The sequence below is a fragment of the Ctenopharyngodon idella genome, chromosome 23 (genome assembly GCF_019924925.1).
Source record: "Ctenopharyngodon idella isolate HZGC_01 chromosome 23, HZGC01, whole genome shotgun sequence".
NCBI classification, from domain to species: Eukaryota; Metazoa; Chordata; class Actinopteri; order Cypriniformes; family Xenocyprididae; genus Ctenopharyngodon; species Ctenopharyngodon idella.
The window spans coordinates 18,369,163-18,385,701 of record NC_067242.1 but is presented as its reverse complement, the minus strand read 5'-3'; the positions used below and the strand labels follow the sequence as shown (position 1 = coordinate 18,385,701).

Here is a 16,539-nt window from a genome sequence, read left to right as displayed (position 1 = left end):
AGCCAATCAGAGCGTGGCAAGTCAGACAAGTTCAAGTAAAGGAGTGGGGTAGCGAAGCGAAGTGATAAAATTGGATTGAGAGAAAAATGAATGGTTTGTGATGAGCTGAGCCAAAATCATTTAATGCAAGCGTTATCATAATAACTATCACAGTATTTGTTCATTTGACTACCGGTAGCAGTGTATGCATTTCGGTTTAAACCATTAGGCTAACTAAAGGAGGCGTGAATATTACAGATCATGAAGAAGATAACCCTTCTATTGATTGTGTTGCTTGGAGTGACACACTTCATATTGCCAAGCCGATGCGAAGAAGATGCCAAAGATGGTAAGATATATGTTGCAGGATGTTGATATCTAACGTTTTGTGAGTGTTTTGAGCTATTCAGAGCCGTTGCACTTGCTAGCAAGCTTGGTGCATTATTGTTGTTTAGTGCATGTTGGACTGTGTTGTGGAGACCATAAAGAATTTTTTGTTGCACTAAAACAAATACTTAAAGTATCTAGGATAAAGAAAATATTGATATTAATTTAGCTTAATGCATTTCATATTTTGCTAAATATTTTAGATTCAGCTGAAGATGTAGGAGAGGAAGATGACGATGAGGATGATGATGCAGATGCCACTGAAGTAAAGGAGGAGAATGGGGTGCTGGTGCTGACGGATGAAAACTTTGACACCTTTATAGAAGGCAAAGACACAGTACTGGTTGAGTTCTATGCACCATGGTAAGTTTTCTTTCCTCCACATCAGTTGGAGAACACGTCATCGCCTGTCAAAGATCTTGGTCATGCAAATACACTTTTTTTTTTTTTTTTTCAGGTGTGGCCACTGCAAACAGTTTGCTCCTGAGTATGAGAAGATCGCTCAGACACTAAAGGAGAATGACCCACCTATTCCTGTGGCAAAGGTTGATGCCACTAAGGCCAGTGCTCTGGGCAGTAGGTTTGAAGTGTCTGGATATCCCACCATCAAAATACTCAAAAAAGGGGAGCCGGTGGACTATGATGGGGACAGAAGTGAGCATGGTGTGTGCACGTAAAATTAATTTAAATGGCTTTTTTTTTGTTAAAGAGCTTCCTATAGGTTGCTGTGAATCAGTTTCTTTCCTGGTGTATTGTTAATCTAGCATGGTTTTAACTTTCATTTTTCCAGCCATTGTGGAACGGGTTAAAGAAGTTGCCCAACCAGACTGGAAACCTCCTCCAGAGGCCACCCTAGTCTTGACTAAGGATAATTTTGATGATGTGGTGAACAATGCAGACATCATTCTGGTGGAGTTCTATGCACCTTGGTTTGTATATTTAGAGTCCCATGCAGCTTATGTATTAACTTTGCATTTAAAATCTTTGCCTTCTTCCTAAACCATCAGTGTGTCTTTTTGAGAATACTATGTTTAAATTCAAACAGGTGTGGCCACTGTAAGAGACTCGCTCCTGAGTACGAGAAAGCTGCTAAAGAGCTCAGCAATCGCACTCCTCCTATTCCACTGGCTAAAGTAGATGCCACTGCAGAGAGTGATTTAGCGACGCGGTTTGGTGTTTCTGGCTACCCAACTCTTAAAATCTTCAGAAAGGGCAAAGCTTTCGATTACAATGGACCACGGGAGAAGTTTGGTAGGCATTCAGCCATTGTCTTGGTGACAGATTGATGTGGAGGTGTTGGGAATTTCAGTCTCTTCATTCTTTTTTCTTACAGGTATTGTTGATTACATGTCAGACCAGGCGGGTCCTCCATCAAAGCAGGTGCAGACCCTGAAACAGGTTCAGGAGATCCTCAGAGATGGAGATGATGCAGTTATTGTAGGCGTTTTCTCCAGTGAAGAAGATGCAGCATATGAGATCTATCAAGAAGCATGTGTGTATTATGCTGTCTGAAAGTCGTCCCTAAATGAAAGTGATTTAATCTTTACTTTTAATTTTTTTTCTAACAACTTGTTCTCTCTTCATGCAGGTAACTCTCTGCGAGATGACTACAAATTTATGCATACGTTCAATAATGAAGTCGCAAAATTCCTCAAGGCTTCACCTGGACAAGTAGTCATGCTCCATTCAGAGAAGTTTAGGTCTAAATATGAGCCAGCATCTCATTCACTAACAATTAAAGTAAGTTCTGCATCTTTAATGTTTCTGTGAGATCTTTGCAAAGCAAGCTTGATACTATTGTTAAGGTGCGGTAACATTACAGAAATTTAGGTGGGCAGAAACAGGTAAGAAGTTACTTTTAAACTCAAACCTTTGCGAAATCTGCGTGGGGAAATCTTTCGCCCACAAGTGTAATTCCTCATTGCGTATATTCCTATATAAATGACTAGATTTTGCCCGTGAAGATTCGCAGAACAATGGTAGATGTGAGCAAACCTGAAGTCAGTTTTCCTAAAAGATTGTCTTTGTTTTTCCTGAAGGACTCCACACCTGCTTCAGAAGTTCAAGATTTCTTCAAGAAACACATACTACCTTTGGTTGGACACAGAAAACAGCGCAATGATGCAAAGAGATACACCACACGACCTCTTGTGGTTGTTTATTATGGAGTGGACTTCAGTTTTGACTACAGAGTTGGTATGTAGCAAAGCCATGTAAAATTAATTAAGATCATACCTGTAGCACACAATGCTTTTGTTCACTACTGACACAATTGATTCCACCCAGCCACACAGTTTTGGAGGAGCAAAGTGCTTGAAGTAGCAAAGGACTTCCCAGAGTACACCTTTGCCATTGCGGATGAGGAAGACTATGCTGATGAACTGAAGAGCCTGGGACTCAGCGAAAGCGGGGAGGAGGTGAATGTTGGAATTCTTGGTGAGGGAGGGAAGAAATATGCCATGGAGCCAGAGGAATTTGACTCCGATGTGCTCCGGAGCTTCATTATGGCCTTCAAAAAAGGTAAGTTCTTGGTTTATGTATTCCTTATGAAAGTGAACATGGTTTCACAACTTAAGGATTAATAAGAATGATTGTTTCAATATTGAGTTAAATCTTAAGCCAGTCTTGTAAGAGAAGTTATTCAAAGAATGCAAATGTAACAGTGACAGTCTTGCATTGGTGTAGAACACTACTTTTCGTCGCTACTAAGTTCAAATCAGTGACTACATATCTTTTCTTCTGTGACAGGTAAGCTGAAACCTATTGTAAAGTCTCAGCCTATTCCCAAGAGCAACAAAGGACCGGTGAAGGTTGTGGTAGGCAAGACTTTTGATGACATTGTCATGGATGCAAAGAAAGATGTCCTTATCGAGTTCTATGCGCCATGGTGTGGCCACTGTAAAAAGATGGAGCCAGATTACACGGCTCTTGGAAAGAAATACAAAAATGAGAAGAATCTTGTCATTGCCAAAATGGATGCCACTGCTAATGATGTGCCCCACGACAGTTATAAAGTAGAGGGCTTCCCTACAATCTACTTTGCTCCCAGCAACAGCAAGCAGAGCCCAGTCAAATTTGAAGGCGGCAAAAGGGACTTGGAGGAACTGAGCAAATTTGTGGAAAAACATGCCACAAAATTATCACACAAAAAAGATGAGCTTTAAGAGATTTATAGAAACCATGAACTTTATATCAATGCAGTTCCCTGAGAATGGAAGTATTCTGGGGGGATTAGAAACCTTCCAAAAAGAGAATGTTTTGATTTGTTTTTGTACTTTCTTTTGTTTCTGGGATCAAAACATTCAGTATTTTCATTCCAAACCAAGCACTGTTTATTAGGTTTATTTCTCCCAAGTCTTTTAAATAAAATGTAAAAATGTAAATGGAGTGGTTGTCATAAATAAGCTGTGGTTGTATACTCACTCTTGATGACCAGCCTGCTTAATGTCATCTGGTTGTTAAATCTTGATGTCACACTTCAATTTTCAGGTCCGAATGCTCCTTCAGATCTCAAAAGCATACAGCTAATATACACTCTTGGTGTGCTGTAGTTCCAAAAATTTGCATCCTAACCTCATTCTCAGTTGCCCAGTATGGATTTCACTTAAATATTGGTGTCCGGGACACCGTGAGCTTGGAGACTGTAGTGTACACCGAGTTTTTAAAGGTTAAATAGTGTATATGTGCTTTAAATGAATGGTGCTCCTAAATGGTCGGTGAGATGGTGTTCTCACTTGAAACAAGTAGAGACCTATAAAAACTTGGACCTGGACATAAAATCAAGCTGATTGATTTTAACCACCTTTATAAATCTGTATTACAAATTCTTAAAATATTTTGCAATCATTATCAAATTTTAGTTTTCTTTTGAAAATCTGAATGGTGTTTAGACTGTTCATTGAATCGGTTCCATTCGGACTGAATCGGTCTGCGCTTTCTCGAGTCAACAACTTGCTGATATTATGAGCAAGAGTGAACCGATGATTTAATTGATGGGTCTAAAAGTAAGTTACTTTAGTAGTCGAATAACAGAAATAAAACGTGGGGAATATGAACATACGTCTCAGTTAGATTTGATAACGTTTTATTAAAACGTGCACAATTTAAAGCCACGTAGAACGTGTTAACTGCAACATGTGCCTACATATGGCTTTATTGGGACGTTTTAAATCATATGTGACATGATGTGGTGTCGGGGTCCATGTGATGACGTATAGAGTCTCTGAATCGTTTTCCGAACTGTTCGAAAGAACCGGCTCGGGGAAATGATTCAGGTTGCCCATCACTATTGTGAATAGCATTGCCCCCATTTGGAGTAGGTGGTACTTAATGAACCGGTTGACCCAAGTCCAAACAGTCCACAGGAAGTCCTTCAGTTCAATGCGAAAATAGAATGACATGTTGACTGTATCGACTTACTGGCCATATGGCACTGTTTTCTTACAGTATTCGACACAACTGCAGCGTGCTTTTTCTTCTGTCTGTGCTAGAATAAAGTAAAAAATCGCAAATCTTTGCATTACACTGTATCGCAAACACATTAACAACTGCTGCTCTTTGCCGACGTTATTCGCGGCAATGATAAAAATCCGAAAACTGACAATGCCATATTGCGCGCCGGTTTAGTAGTTGTACAAAACTGTATTCGTTCAAAATGAAGAACAAAGAGAACTTCTTCATATGTCCCCCACTGCAGTCACGCATTCGATTCGCCCAGTCCCTGATAGGATCTAACCAATCGAAACTCGTAACACTAAGCAGCTCGAACATGGCTTGTTCTGATTGGCTCATCTGTTTGGCGCTCGTTGATTCTGCAGTGCGCGAGGTGGGCGGCGAATTCTGAGTATAAACGACAGACTGAGCGGGTTTGAATACTTAGAGAAACGGAAATATTACAAATTTACACACATTTCTAATTTATTTTAAATTCGCTTACAGCCTGCCACAGTTAAGAGAGGGAAAGACGTCTGACGAAATATATGCTTGAAGAACTAAAGGCGAATTAAACGCCTGTCTTTTGTTTATCGAGGCTCGCCGGTATTGGTAACGCGGACGCGCGGAGGTGAAAGGACCCTCTACCGCGAGCTAGCTGAGTTAGCTAGCTCAGTTAACCGATCATCTTCACTTAGAGACGGCGCTGACAGACTGACGGTAAAACTCGTTTGTTTGGATGTGGACAGGTCTCCTCCTTCAGGTAGGCTCTAGAAGAAAACAGTAAAGAGACAGTTGTCTCAGTGTTTGTGAAGCCACATTTAGTTTCTGGTTAAGACAGCCCTGCTAACCAGTTAGCGACTTTATAGAACTTTAAATTGAAACACTGCAAGGACAACAGTCTTGTTAGGTTTGATTACAGACAGCTAGTAGTCAAATTGTTCATGTTATACTCTACCGTCAAGTCATAGTGAAGCTTAATGTATAATTCAGTAAAAATTGCAAAAATCTGTCATCACACAGTTGTTCCACTCACGTTGTTCCAAACCTGTATGACTTGCTTTCTTCCGTGGAAGGAAACAGAGGGGTTGTAGAATGACGGTCTCAGTCTCCATTCACTTTCATTGTACAGGTAAAAAGATGCAATGGAAGTGAATGGTGACTGAGGATGTCATACTGCTTAACATCTCTATATGTGTAACTCAGAAGAAAAAAAAAGTCATACAGGTTTAGAAATCCATGAGGGTGAGTAAATGACGATAGAGTTTTCTTTTTTGGTTGAACTATTCCTTTAGCATGTCAATTGTTAGCCTTTTAATAGTTCATCCGTGTTATTTCTTAATTGTTATTACAAAATCTACTGATTTCGTAAAATTTTGTGAGTAAACAGTACTTTGAAACGTGCAATAAGGTTTTGTTTCAGTTTTCATGTAGACGTCACTTCAGTATGTTTATTACACCAGCAGGGGCGCCATTGAGCTCATACACCTGTCACATCAACACCCGGGATAACAAAAACCCCAGTTTTGGGAATAAAGTTGTACCTAATGCAATTGCAGAACTTTTCATATTAAGTTTATTCATGGATAATAAGGACTATTCATTTTTTTTCTGCTTACCCCCTCACCCCCCCTCAATTTCTCATGTTGCTACATTTAGATTGAGTGTGTGTTGCTGAGAAGACTGGGAAAACTTGTGAACTTACAAATGACACTTTGTCACGGTCTTGCACGCCACCTCATGGCTCATCTGCTCGGTTACATATTCAGCCTACGTATCCGCAACATGTTAGTTAGATAATCTATGCAGTAATAGAGCTGGCTTTTACTCTGAGTGGTTCTCAGAGGAAAATATTGTTGTTCTTTCATAGCTCAGGTGACTTTAGGGAGCTCTTAGGTATGTTTCAGTTAAATTTCAACTTTGTCTCCCCAAATTCTTTGAGAAATAAACTAGGAGACACAAATAATTCCATTGAAATACAATAAGAGTACATGACTAAATGTTTTGATTCAGCATAGACCTTAGTCAGGGTAGATGCCATATTGAATTTAACATGGATAAAAACAAGGGCAAGGCTGTAAGGGTTCGGGATAGACTTGGTCTTTACAGTGGCATGCACTGAGTGAAGGTCCTAGATCACGTAATTTTCACAACTTACAACTTTCAAAACTATTTTATAGAGTTTCGGAAAGACGTTTTGTCGGCTGGACAGTGAGTATGTATCTGTACAATCCATTGAACACTGTACTTCTATCCCTCACAGCCTCGTTTACATTCCTGTCAAAAATAAATATGCCTCTACACTTACTAAGATCTATTACTTAGATAATTTCTTGGAAAAATTTGAGGAGAAATCTTTGTTCATTTTGAAATCTGACTTTTATCCCAGCAAATCTGAGCACAGGCTGAGAAATTGTTGAGATTGCTTCTGAAATTTCCTCAGGACAAATATCTTTGTTAATAGTCTCTATTTATTATTGTTGCTGTCTAAGAGAAACAATTGAGGTATTAAATAGATCTCATAAATAATTACTTTCAAGCCATATGGCAAGAGAACTGATCGGTTACTTCACTGCAAATTAAATCTGTGTGTGATATACTGTATACCTTTACTATAATTTTCTGTTAAACCACTTAACCTCCTTGTTGTATCTTTCTATAGTGTGTCAATCTATATTGGTCTACAATGAAATCTAAAACCATACTGTATGTCTATAGGGAAGCCATGGGATTAACCGGGAGGAAATCGGAGAAGGGTCCTGTTTGCTGGAGGCGGCGAGTGAAGTCTGAGTACATGCGACTGCGGCAGCTCAAACGTTTCAGGAGGGCAGACGAGGTCAAGGTGATCCATGGGCTTGTACAGCAGAGATTAAGCTGCTTGTATAGTCTGGTGTTGGTCATGCTTTTAGGTGTCACATGATGTGGACAGTGCAAATGCACAGTTGTCCTCATGACACTTTTTGTTATTCGTGGAAACGATGTTGCCTGCCTTTCTATAAGAGGTTCTTACATTGAAATTTATTTTCTTACTGTACAGAGCATGTTCAGCTCCAACAGACAGAAGATATTGGAGCGTACAGACATATTGAACCAGGAATGGAAACTGAGACGGATACAACCTGTTCATATTATGACACCTGTGAGCTCCTTGCGTGGGACCAGAGAGGTTAGAACAAATTTTCTAATTCAGATTCTCCTGAAATGCGTGTTTAATGTCATTCATGCTTTTGTCAATTTCCTCAATTTCATTTGTTTTTTCTTTCCGTCTCTCATTTCTCTCTGCTTTTTGAAAATGTTCATTAGTTTTATTGTTAAATGCCATGTGTTTTTGGTGTTTCAAAGTAAATGGTGTTTATTGTAAATCAATCATTATTCTACAAATGTCTTAGTTTACTTTTTAATGTTACCTTTCAAAAACATTGTGGTGTGTAAATGGTGACTGTCACAGAGATCTTACACGACTGAATCATTTTGCAGTGCACTGTTGACAGTGGCTTCTCAGAGTTCTCCAGACAAGTCATTCCTCTCAAAACGCTGAATGCTGTGGCCTCTGTGCCTGTCATGTACTCATGGTCTCCACTCCAGCAAAACTTTATGGTAAAACCAAATTCCTTATGTATTTTGCAGAAATCAAAATATTAAAAAAAACAGGCTTTTAATCTTGTATTCTGTTTTAGGTTGAAGATGAGACAGTATTGCACAACATCCCTTACATGGGTGATGAAATCCTTGATCAAGACGGCACCTTCATTGAAGAGCTTATTAAAAATTATGATGGAAAAGTTCATGGAGATAGAGGTTATTTTTTTGTTTGATCGGTTTTGTCCTTTAAAGTAACTTCACTAAAAACAGAGTGGAAAACTATTAAAAGGTTCGACTGGGAAAAAAAAGCATACAGTTTTAGTATGATGTAGATGAGTAATCATGACGATTTTCATTTTTGGGTGAACTATCCCTTTAAGAATTGAGTCACAGTTGTCTGCTCAAGCAGAGCTAACATTTTTCCTCAGTTGCAAAAATATATAGACCACATGTTTGCTTGAAAAAGGGTATTGATTTCTTGTCCTGTGTTGTTGTTTTGTTTTGTATGTAGAGTGTGGCTTCATAAATGATGAGATCTTTGTGGAGCTAGTGAATGCACTCAATCAGTACAGTGATAATGAGGAAGATGATGAAGAGGAGGATCAGCATGATTGCAAGTTTGAGAAGATGGATCTCTGTGATGGAAAAGATGATGCTGAAGACTCTCACAAGGACCAGCTGATTTGTGAGAGTAAGAGAAATTAAATGATTTTTAGTGTGAAGTATGTACAAAAAAAAAAAAAAAATCTAGTTTTGATAGATTCTGAGAGGTTAAAATGTTTTAAGCTCCACTTTATTTATTTATGTATTTAGTTATTTATTTTTTATTAGGAGTGCAAAACATACAACATACGGTGAACACAAAAACAACAATAAAATAGCAATGATAGTAACAGCAATGAAAAATAAGCAGAAATGACAAACGGGTAATAGAAGTATTTAAATAGTAGTAGCATGTATAATAATAATGATGATAATATTTTGTGATGACGGCAACAGTAATATAAATAATAATAACAGTAATAATAACGATAGTAATACTAAAGATGATGATGATTTGCGTTGACGGCGATAGTAATATCAATAATAATAACATTAATAACAATAATAACAATAGTGATACTAATACTAAAGATGGTGATGATAATATTTTGTGATGACGGCAACAGTAATATCAGTAATAATAACAGTAATAACAGTAATAATAATAACAATAGTAATACTAAAGATGGTGATGATGATAATATTTTGTGTTGACGGCAATTGTAATATCAATAATAATATAATAACATTAATAATAATAATAATAATAACAATAGTAATACTAAAGATGGTGATGATGATAATATTTTGTGATGACGGCAACAGTAATAATAATGATGATGATGATAAAATAATAGTAATAATAATAATGTAATACTAAAATAATGACACATACCCAACACATACCACACCTATCCTAGCTTCTGTGTCAGTTTTTTTAAACATGCTCTCATCAATTTATTAAAGTGTGCATCAACATTGTTAAATATATTAGCATTGTAGCATTTATATATGTTTTTTGGGACAGCAGATATTTTTCCTGTTCAGTGCAGTCTTTTTTTTTTTTTTTTTTTTTTTTTTTTTAAATGCATAACATGCCCTTAGTGCTGACAATAAACAGGCATTTTATTACATGGTACGTTATAGTCTCTCGTTTTATTATACAATTCAATCTTTAATAAACTCTGTTTTCTTATTTTTTGCAACAGGTCACAACAGTGATGGATCAAAAAAGTTTCCCTCTGATAAAATCTTTGAAGCCATTTCTTCCATGTTTCCTGATAAAGGTTCAACTGAAGAACTCAAAGAAAAGTATGTCAGGAAACAACTTCTCTGCATAGAAACTTAAAGTGTTGGATAAATTTAAAGGGCAAATAATGTGAAGCTTGTTTTCAACATGCTTTCAATTTTTTTAAATTTTTTTTTTATTAGATTAATGTTTAGATATCATCCAGGTCTCGTTTATTTATTTTTATATAATCAAAATGTGATAGTATCTCAAATTAAATCATGATCACAAACTATGTCTTTTTGCAGATATAAAGAACTCACAGAGCAGCAACTCCCAGGGGCTCTTCCTCCTGAATGCACCCCCAACATCGACGGACCAAATGCTAAATCAGTTCAAAGAGAGCAGAGTCTGCACTCCTTCCATACACTCTTCTGCAGGCGTTGCTTCAAATACGACTGTTTCCTTCACCGTAAGCAAACCATTAAAATCAGATCAGCCCTTTTATGTGCAAAGATGGCATTTTTTTAAAGATGCGTTCCTCTTTTTATTTACAGCTTTTCATGCAACTCCAAACACATACAAGCGTAAGAACATGGAGAATCTAGTGGACAGCAAACCTTGTGGCATTTATTGCTATATGTATATGGTTCAGGCAAGTGCATTTCTCCACTTAGTCCAAAATGAAAGATATTGTTAACCCTGAAGCCTTGATTAAGGGAACACCATGTGTACTTTTTTCTAAAATATAAACACTTATAATAGGCTTACCATAGTGAATCAGGGTAAGACAAAAACACTTTTTGGAAGAAGGACTGATGTATTGAACAAAAAAAGTTATGGTGTGGTTTGAGTTGGTTCTAAATTGCAAGTGCAATCATAATTTCATTGTTAAAGTGTTTGCATGAAATATTTGACTGTTTACTCTGATTAACCCTGGCAATGGCATATGTCTCTCCTCAGGATGGCATGGTTAGGGAATACCCAGCAGGGGTGGTTGCTGAGCGTGCCAAGACCCCTTCTAAGCGCACCGTAGGCAGACGGAGAGGAAGACTCCCGAACAGCAACAGCAACAGCAGACCCAGCACCCCAACGATTAATACTGAGACTAAAGACACAGACAGCGACCGAGAAGGAGGGGCAGATGGAACAGATTGTAACGATAAAGATGATGATGACAAAAAGGATGAGACCACCAGCTCCTCAGGTAGATATCAAGGGTCTATGAAATGTAATCATATCAATGGGGTATTTGATTGGGTGCTGTCAACTATGAATATCATGTTAATAACATAATCAGTAATGTCACAGTTGATTTTAGATTCGTGTTTTGGAGCCATGAAAATGTATTTATTTGATTTCAGTTTTTCTGTTATTCTGTTCAGATTATATTTCAGTTTAATAATTTCTTTTGTTTATTTGTTTATGCACAGAGGCAAACTCTCGCTGTCAGACTCCAGTGAAGTTGAAGTTGAGCTCAGAGCCTCCTGAGAATGTGGACTGGAGCGGCGCTGAGGCCTCTCTCTTCAGAGTGCTTATCGGCACTTACTACGACAACTTCTGTGCTATCGCCAGACTCATTGGCACAAAGACCTGTAGACAGGTATGTGCACGTGAAAAGATGGGTTTTGATGTCACATTTTAAATTTCAGTGTTCGTAATACTGTTTAATGCTAATCAACTAAACGATTGCTGTGGAATTATTTTGAGAAGCTGGTAATTACACATACAGTAATTAAATGAACCGTGCATTGAATTCTTGTTTTAAGAAATTTCCTGTTTTGGCACTTGTCAGGTTTATGAATTCAGGGTAAAAGAATCAAGCATTATTGCACGTGCACCTGCGGTGGATGAAAACACTCCTCAAAGGAAGAAGAAGAGGAAACACAGGTATGTCTTTAAAGTGATACTTGTAACTACGCTTCATTTTTTGTTTCACTTTGAGTATTTCCAATATGATTGGTGCATTTCAATCATGTCAAATTTCTTGGGTTCTTCTAGGTTGTGGGCCACTCATTGTCGGAAAATTCAACTAAAGAAAGGTTTGTGTCTTTACAGTGAAAGGCCAGCTCGTACATTTAGATGGCAAGATTGTGCGTTCACTATTGTGAAAGTTTAGTAAGAATGCAAGTATGCATTTTTATGTGCAATTTATGCTCTCAGATGGCTCCTCCAATCATGTGTACAACTACCAGCCATGTGATCACCCTCGCCAGCCGTGTGACAGTTCTTGCCCTTGTGTCACCGCCCAAAACTTCTGTGAGAAGTTCTGCCAGTGTAGCTCGGAATGTGAGTATACACACACTAGGGATGCTTCGATCGGTATCTGCCGATAATCACGTTCTATGACTCGATTGATAGTAGTCACATTTGGCCGATCTCACAAACTGATCCCAATTTGATGACTTGAAATACACGATGGCGTCAAACTTTAGCGCCACAGTCACCTGTCATGTTCTAAAGAGATATCACATGGAGGAACATTGGCTAAAGGATTTAATACAACGAACCTGATTTGCTACCTCTGTCATCTGCTCTTGGTGTCTGAGGCGGGGCTGAGGCAGCTCCTCCACACAAACACAACTGAGCGTGTGTGATTACCTGCATCTGTCCTTATATTTGTCATAAGTCATATATTCATGAAAAAATCAGTTTGCCATCAGTTGACAGAAGAAGCGATATCTTTGTCGTAGTATCCTTTCCCATTTAAGGGGATTTCCTATGACTGGTGTCAGTGCTGTTCAATGCATTGAATCAGTACAATTGATCTCTATGACGTGAAACATCAGCTTCATCGTTACCTATGTGATGCGTTGCTTGTCCTTGTAAAGTGGCTCTCAACGTTAAAATAATTTCAACACCTTGTTTCATCCATGAATCGATCAGTTTTTAAGCATATTTGCTGAATGATGGTTCAGTGACTCACTCATAAAGAGCCCCTTGTTGCCACCTGCTGACGTAACAATGTAACTGCACTGACAGCCTGCAGTTAAAGGATTAGTTCACTTTCCAATTAAAATTTCCTGATAATTTATTCACCCCCATGTTATCCAAGATGTTTATGTATTTCTTTCTTCAGTCGAAAAGAAATTAAGGTTTTTGAGGAAAACATTCCAGGATTTTTCTCTATATAGTGGACTTCAATGGTCTCTCCAAACGGTTGAAGGTAAAAATTACAGGTTCAGTGCAGCTTCAAAGGGCTTTAAATGATACCAGACGAGGAATAAGGGTCTTATCTAGCGAAAGGATTGGTCATTTTCTAAAAAAATTTAAATGTTATATGCTTTATATAAACAAATGATCGCCTTCCAAGTGGTTCCGCCAAAACCGCACTTCCGTATTCTTCAAAGCTTACGCTGTATGTCCTACGCCTTCCCTATTCAACTTGCAGAACGAACGTGGCGCCAGTTCCGTTTTTTTCCGTAAGTTGATTGATTCTCAATTAAAACAATTACAACATTACTGTAAATAATACAACCAATGCAACATTAACTGTAAAAAGTTAACAGTCAACAGAGAGCTTACATATCACTTTTATATAAAGCTTTGAATGATCGGGGTCGGCCAATCATGATGACAAGAAATCGGTAGTCGGTATTGGCTGCAAAAATCCTGATCGGAGCATCCCTCACACACACACACACACACACACACACACACACACACACACACACACACAGACACACACACACACACACAGACACAGACAGAGACAGACCGACATCAGTCATCCAGCTTAAGCATGCAACATTGTGACACCCAGTTTACACCAAAACGCTGGAAAAGAATCTGTGGTTTGTTCTTGGAAAGAGAAAATACAGTGGAATAAAGGTTTCTTACTCTTAAGCATTTCATTTTGACCTACATTTTAAATTATTTTATTTTTTTTGTAGAAGTTTTTCAGCAGAGCTCTTGGGTTTGAATGATTGGCACTGAATGTTAATATGTAACTTTTATAACTGAGGTAAAGGGATTGTGTTCATATGAAGTGTTTTCTTTTATAACAGCCATGTTTAATTTGAAACGGTCTGGAATCAGGAGTTATTTTTATTTTTTTTGTCTTTGCAGGTCAGAACAGGTTTCCAGGTTGCCGCTGTAAGGCCCAGTGTAACACCAAGCAGTGCCCCTGTTACCTGGCCGTACGAGAGTGTGACCCTGACCTGTGCCTCACCTGTGGGGCAGCTGATCACTGGGACAGTAAAAACGTCTCCTGCAAGAACTGCAGCATCCAGAGAGGAGCAAAGAAGGTTTGTTTTATTCTGACACATTGCCATGAAGATGTCATTTTCCTTAAATATAAACAAGAAGTTAATATTCTGTTGCTTGACTGTTTACTTGATACACTCACCTTACTTGGTTATTTACGCTGGGGTTTTTAGCACTTGCTACTGGCTCCGTCTGATGTGGCCGGGTGGGGAATCTTCATCAAAGAGCCGGTTCAGAAGAACGAGTTCATCTCCGAGTACTGTGGGGAGGTGAGATGTGTGTGTGTGTGTATATATATATATATATATATATATATATATATGTTTCTCACGCAGAGTGATGTTTTCTTCTAAAATGATGTTTCTGTTTTTACCCGCTAGATCATTTCCCAGGATGAAGCAGACCGCAGAGGCAAGGTCTATGACAAATACATGTGCAGCTTCCTGTTTAACCTTAACAATGGTAACTAACCTCCTACTTGCAAACATTCATTGTTCACAATCACATCCTCGTCACTGACTGACAACCTCCCACCTTTTCACCCACAGACTTTGTTGTTGATGCAACTAGGAAAGGAAACAAGATCAGGTTTGCCAACCACTCTGTGAACCCCAATTGCTATGCAAAAGGTAAATCACTCAGAATATAATGCTAAGAAGATGTAGAGTGTAAAATGACACGGTGTGTTTCCTCTCTGTCCCCACAGTGATGATGGTTAATGGGGATCACAGGATTGGCATATTTGCTAAGAGAGCCATACAGACTGGAGAGGAACTGTTCTTTGACTACAGGTAAAAAGAAGTGCACAGGATCGTTGTCTTCAAATGAAATCTTTTTACGAGATGCTTCTGAACCATCTACCCTCATGTTTTCGTATCCCTTACAGATACAGTCAAGCCGACGCTCTGAAATACGTAGGTATTGAACGTGAAATGGAAATTCCATGAAGCCATCTACCTCCTTGAACAAATGCCTTACACTCTTCAGGAATTCTCTCTCCACATGCATTTCCAATACAGTTTTATAGGACAGGGGCATCTATTTGAAAAGGTTTTAACAGTGATATTTGAAAGACTTCCTTTTTGTCTTTTTTTTTTTTTTTTATTTACTCGACCAACAGGCTTACTCTGGGATACACTTTCTGATAGTAACTTGAACATTCTGTCTTGTTTACAGTTGGTTTTAGTAGAGCCATTTTATTATGGGCCATTGTTTTTTGTTTTTTTTTTCCCGTAAGTTATTTTGACAATTTCCTCTATACTTTTGGACCAAATTTCAAACCGGCTATATGTTTGTAATGCAAAAACATATTTATATCACACAATCCCCAGCTCAGTTTTAAGGTTTGTTCTTTGTGGAAACCAAAGCCACTGTCACTGCTTTGCATGTAATTCTCTCCAGAGGTACATTACATGCATTTTCTGGTGCCAATGCGCTGTTGCTGTGAAGATGAAACAACTTGGTGCGTCAGGAGAGGAGGGTAGACTCAGTATCATATTTTTGCGGTGCCTTCACATGTTTAAAGAACACTGAATAGTTTCTTCAATTAGATTTCTTAATGTTGTTGAATAATGGTGTATTCAAATTGTTGTATGCATGAACAAAGGTTTCAAATGGAGTTGGAATCGGGTAACTCTTCATTCCTCACTGTACATGTTTTGTAAGGTTTATCCAGACAGTTGCAGCTATGTACTTTAGACATCACTAAATGTAAGGAGATTAAATTAAGGTGCTGGTTTTGTGAAAAAACAATCACTTTTTTTTTCCCTGAACACGGGATACTGTAAAATCAAAGCAATAATACCAGGCTTGACTCCAGAAGTTTAATGTCCCTATTTATTTTGTGTAAACAAGTTTTATAATTTATTGATGGCTATCATTTGCTGTGATTTGTCTAGTCTAGTGAATATTAAGGAGTTACTTCTTAGGAACTAGATAAATTTGTTTTGATCCATTTAATTCATATTTCTCCTTTGAACCTGTCGAGCCACTCTTGTTTTACTCTTTCTTCCCTGGGGTTTTTGACCACTCCATCTCCATGTTTTTGCCTCCAATTATAAGGTGCTGTTCAATTGTTTACAGGGACTTGTTAAAGGTGATAAAATAAACATTGAAAACAATTGTTTGCTGTACTGTTCAAGCATTACAGGCTAGAAATTCAGCTCAGCCACTAGAACAAAGCA

At 38.1% G+C, this 16,539-nt stretch overlaps 2 protein-coding genes across 2 annotated transcripts; both read left to right on the top strand.

Annotated features, from left to right (window-relative positions):
- Positions 1-19: 19 nt before the first annotated feature.
- On the top strand, positions 20-3,749 carry pdia4 (protein disulfide isomerase family A, member 4). The gene is made up of 10 exons (XM_051881621.1): positions 20-328; positions 570-729; positions 824-1,029; positions 1,157-1,295; positions 1,412-1,617; positions 1,700-1,858; positions 1,955-2,106; positions 2,406-2,562; positions 2,653-2,886; positions 3,115-3,749. Exons 1-10 carry the CDS (start codon positions 241-243, stop codon positions 3,528-3,530), a joined length of 1,917 nt encoding a protein of 638 aa, XP_051737581.1. The 5' UTR covers positions 20-240; the 3' UTR covers positions 3,531-3,749.
- Positions 3,750-5,182: 1,433 nt separating this feature from the next.
- ezh2 (enhancer of zeste 2 polycomb repressive complex 2 subunit) lies at positions 5,183-16,478 on the top strand. The gene is made up of 20 exons (XM_051881620.1): positions 5,183-5,560; positions 7,516-7,639; positions 7,835-7,963; positions 8,275-8,394; positions 8,475-8,595; positions 8,891-9,070; positions 10,131-10,233; positions 10,459-10,622; positions 10,708-10,805; positions 11,114-11,357; positions 11,584-11,753; positions 11,946-12,040; positions 12,152-12,192; positions 12,314-12,439; positions 14,219-14,397; positions 14,530-14,625; positions 14,737-14,818; positions 14,905-14,985; positions 15,063-15,147; positions 15,243-16,478. The coding sequence occupies exons 2-20, from the start codon at positions 7,523-7,525 to the stop codon at positions 15,301-15,303; spliced, it is 2,292 nt and encodes a 763-aa protein (XP_051737580.1). The 5' UTR covers positions 5,183-5,560; positions 7,516-7,522; the 3' UTR covers positions 15,304-16,478.
- Positions 16,479-16,539: the final 61 nt, after the last annotated feature.

Coding starts and splice junctions, on each gene's coding strand:
- pdia4 (XM_051881621.1), top strand. CDS start 241: ATGAAGAAGATAACCCTTCTATTGATTGTGTTGCTTGGAGTGACACAC. Junction 1,296..1,411: donor GTGGAGTTCTATGCACCTTG/GTTTGTATATTT, acceptor AAATTCAAACAG/GTGTGGCCACTGTAAGAGAC. Junction 2,107..2,405: donor CTCATTCACTAACAATTAAA/GTAAGTTCTGCA, acceptor TTTTTCCTGAAG/GACTCCACACCTGCTTCAGA.
- ezh2 (XM_051881620.1), top strand. CDS start 7,523: ATGGGATTAACCGGGAGGAAATCGGAGAAGGGTCCTGTTTGCTGGAGG. Junction 11,754..11,945: donor GCACAAAGACCTGTAGACAG/GTATGTGCACGT, acceptor GGCACTTGTCAG/GTTTATGAATTCAGGGTAAA. Junction 12,193..12,313: donor GAAAATTCAACTAAAGAAAG/GTTTGTGTCTTT, acceptor TTATGCTCTCAG/ATGGCTCCTCCAATCATGTG.